At 56.4% G+C, this 3,600-nt stretch overlaps 1 protein-coding gene across 1 annotated transcript in view; it reads left to right on the forward strand.

Moving 5' to 3' along the window:
• The window catches only part of TLE5 (TLE family member 5, transcriptional modulator), a 10,723-nt gene that overhangs the window by 631 nt on the left and 6,492 nt on the right, over positions 1-3,600 (forward strand). Inside the window, exon 2 of the mRNA XM_026455495.2 lies at positions 644-741. Coding sequence (XP_026311280.1) covers positions 644-741 — 98 coding nt within the window. The remainder of the gene's footprint in view (positions 1-643; positions 742-3,600) is intronic.

Genomic DNA, 3,600 nt, shown 5'->3' on the forward strand with positions numbered 1-3,600 from the left:
GGCCCCCCCCCCCCCCGACTCGCCGGGACAGGCAGGGCCTCGGACGGCCTTGGCCTCGGGCCTGGGGCGCTCCGGGAGCCCCGCCAGGCACCTCTAGCGCGGGGATCCTTTGGGGGCCTGTCGTGGGGGGGCGATCCGAGGCGCACCCCTCCCGGAAGAGCGCGTCCCCGAGGAAGGGCGCTGGGAATCTGGGGTGGGACCCCCCCGGAAGATTTCGGGCGCCGAGAGACCCCTCCCCCAAGGGGGTTTTGCTGGGAGGACTCGCTGCCCCCTAACTTGGGGAGGGGGCTCCCTAGGGTGCGTTTCCACCCCCCTCGGATGTGCACTCCCTCCCGGCGCTTTGGAGGGGCGGTAGAGGGCGCACCCTGCCCCCCATCTAGGGCAGGCCTTAAAACGCACCCCCACTGCTTGGAGGTGGCGGGGGTCGGGGCGGCTCCGGGCGCACCCACCCCCTCGGCTTCCCCCGGGAGAGGCGGGGGGCAGGAAGCGCGGGTGGGGGCCGCGCCAGGGGCCGTAAACACGGGCCCAGGAAGTGGGGCAGGAGGGGGGGGCGCCGCAGCTGTGCGGCCGCTCCCTCCCGGGTGGCCCTCGAGGGGGGTCCAGCCCAAGCCAGGGCCTGACCCGGGCCGCCCCTTCCCCACAGGGCTCTTCGCACCTACCCCAGCAACTCAAATTCACCACCTCGGACTCCTGCGACCGCATCAAAGACGAATTTCAGCTACTGCAAGCTCAGTATCACAGGTGAGCTGGGGGGCTGGGGGTCCCTGCGTCCCGAGAAGGTGAGCCCCCCACCCCATTTCTTCTGCGCAGGTGGCAAGGCTGAGGCCTGGAGGGGAGATTGGGAAAATAATGTATGCTAGACTCTGACCTAATACTTGACAAATACGGAATTCATTTCTTTTAAACAGCCGCATTTTGTAGAGGACAAAACCGAGGCACAAAATAAGTTAAATAATTTGCCCAAAGACCCAGCTGTGTGGCTTCAGAGCTCCTCCCTCCTCCCCAATCCCCCTAAGTCCCCCCTTGGATAAAAGATAATTGGAGTTAGGGCACGGACTCGCCGTCCCCTCAACCCCCAAAACAGAAACATTTTGCAGCCTGGTCATCTCTCTTTGCCCAGTTTTGGAGAAAGGGTTCCCAGCATCAGTCAGATTCTCTGAGGTGCTTCTTCTTTCAGAAATCTCCTGGCGTTTCTGAAGAGCTTGCCATGCTGTGGTATCTAAGGGGAAGGAACTATTTAGTCCTTTTACACTTAAAGAAATTTAAGTCCAGGCCGGGCGCCACCGGTGGCTGACGCCTGTAATCCCAGCACTTTTTGGGAGGCTGAGGCGGGTGGATCACTTGAGGTCAGGAGTTCGAGACCAGCCTGGCCAGCATGGCGAAACCCCGTCTCTACTAAAAATACAAAATTAGCCGGGTGTGGTGGCAGACGCCTGTAATCCCAGCTCCTTGGGTGGCTGAGGCAGGAAACTTGCTTGAACCCGGGAAGCGGAGGTTGCAGTGAGCAAAGATCGAACCACCACACTCCAGCCTGGGTAACAGAGAGAGACTCTGTGTCCAAAAAAAAAAAAAAAAAAGAAGAAGAAGAAGAAACTTAAGCCCACAGAGGTTATTTCCTCGGGGATGTCCGTAGTGTTGAGGAAGTGGCAAGGCTGAGGTTTGCACCAGGTCTCTCTCCTGGTTTAAGGATATAGATTTTCACCTGCTCTACTCTGGAGGGGCACGCCGGGCCTGGGAATCTGGAAGAAGTCAGGCTATGCTCAAACCCCCGTTTGGCCTTGGAGCCCTCTCCAAACTGAAGTGTGCCCACCCCAGAAATGTTTCTGGAAGGATCCTGGATTTCCTCCAAGTAGAAAGGGGAATCTCAATTTTGTTGTTGCTATTGCAAATATCCAGCCTTTTTGGGTACTCCCTGTGTGCTAAAGACCATATGTGCCTCCTCATACTTCATCTTTCCTGTTGTCCGACTGTCGTACCCATTCTCATGATGGGCAAACTGAGACACTGATAGTCGAAGGCGCTGGAGTTGGCTTTCCACGCAGGCCCCAGAAACTTTTGTTTGGGTCCCTCGATGTGAAGGGTTAGAGACCGCCTGGTGAGCCCTGGGGCTGACCTGATTCCATTGGGAAGGGATCAGATGGCAGTCACAGTGCTGTGTGACCTCTGCTAAGCCGGAAGCCCTCTCTGAGCTTTGGGTCTTCCATCCGCTGGATCTGTGCTTCCTGCTATCCAACGAGGGTCCCTGCCATACAAGGCACATACCGGATGTTCGAGGTATAACAGCCACTGGGTGGCCGGATCACCCTATTTTTCAAGAAAGGCCAGAAATCCAGGGTTTGGAGTGAAACTGTTTTTGTTGTTGTTTTTGTTGTTGTTGTTTTGTTTTGAGACGGAGTCTTGCTCTGTCACCAGGCTGGAGTGCAGTGGTGCGTCTTGCTCTGTCACCAGGCTGGAGTGCAGTGGTGCGATCTCGGCTCACTGCAACTTCCACCTCCTGGGTTCAAGCGAATCTCCTGTTTCAGCCTCCCAAGTAGCTGGGATTACAGGCACGCACCACCACACCTGACTAATTTTTTATTTGCAGTGGAGATGGGCTTTCTTTATGTTGGCCAGGCTGGTCTCGAACTCCTGACCTCAAGTGAACCACCCGCCTCGGCCTCCCAAAGTGCTGGGATTACAGGCGTGAGCCACTGCACCCAGCCCCAATTTTTTTTTTTTTTAAATGGTAGCAACAAATGCATATTTTAAAAGAAAACTAGAGAAAAGTTGGTGGCGGCCAAAGCATCCTCAACCCGGCACACTTGTCTCTGGTGGAGCAAAATGCCAGGCTCCTGAGGTATCCTAAGAGCCACATGCACTTATGGGATGCTTACTGTATGCCAGGTACTGTTCTAGAACTTTCCTTGTCTGAATTCATTGACTCGTCTCCACCACACCCTGCGAGGTTAGTGTTACCTCACAGAAGAGGAAGTGAAGCCCAGAGAGGTACTAGAGTTTGCCTAGAGTCACACAGCAGGGAAGACGCAGGGCTGAGCTTTGAACCCAGTCCGAGAGGGGGCAGGGATGGTAGGAACAGGTAAGCCACAGCCAGGTCCGCAGGGCCCCTGTGCTGGATTGGATTTAAATAGGTTAAAGGACACCTCCCCCACCACCATCACCAGTTTTTTTCCTGGACTGGGAGGCCCTGCTGCTCTCTTCCCTCCGGCCACGACGCCCTCATGGGGGCTTTGAGAAACGTCCCACAGCTCCTCCTCCCCGGGAGGGCCTATAAGAAGCTCTGGTGTCAGCCACCTGGACTGGCCAGGTGGAGTGGGAGAAATGGTGTGTTTTGTCTCAGCTAAAGAAAAAAGGGGCCGGGCACGGTGGCTCAAGCCTGTAATCCCAGCACTTTGGGAGGCCGAGACGGGCGGATCACGAGGTCAGGAGATCGAGACCATCCTGGCTAACATGGTGAAACCCCGTCTCTACTAAAAAATACAAAAAACTAGCCGGGCGACGTGGCGGGTGCCTGTAGTCTCAGCTACTCAGGAGACTGAGGCAGGAGAATGGCATAAACCCGGGAGGCAGAGCTTGCAGTGAGCTGAGATCCGGCCACTGCAC

The sequence above is a fragment of the Piliocolobus tephrosceles genome, chromosome 21, assembly GCF_002776525.5.
Source record: "Piliocolobus tephrosceles isolate RC106 chromosome 21, ASM277652v3, whole genome shotgun sequence".
NCBI classification, from domain to species: Eukaryota; Metazoa; Chordata; class Mammalia; order Primates; family Cercopithecidae; genus Piliocolobus; species Piliocolobus tephrosceles.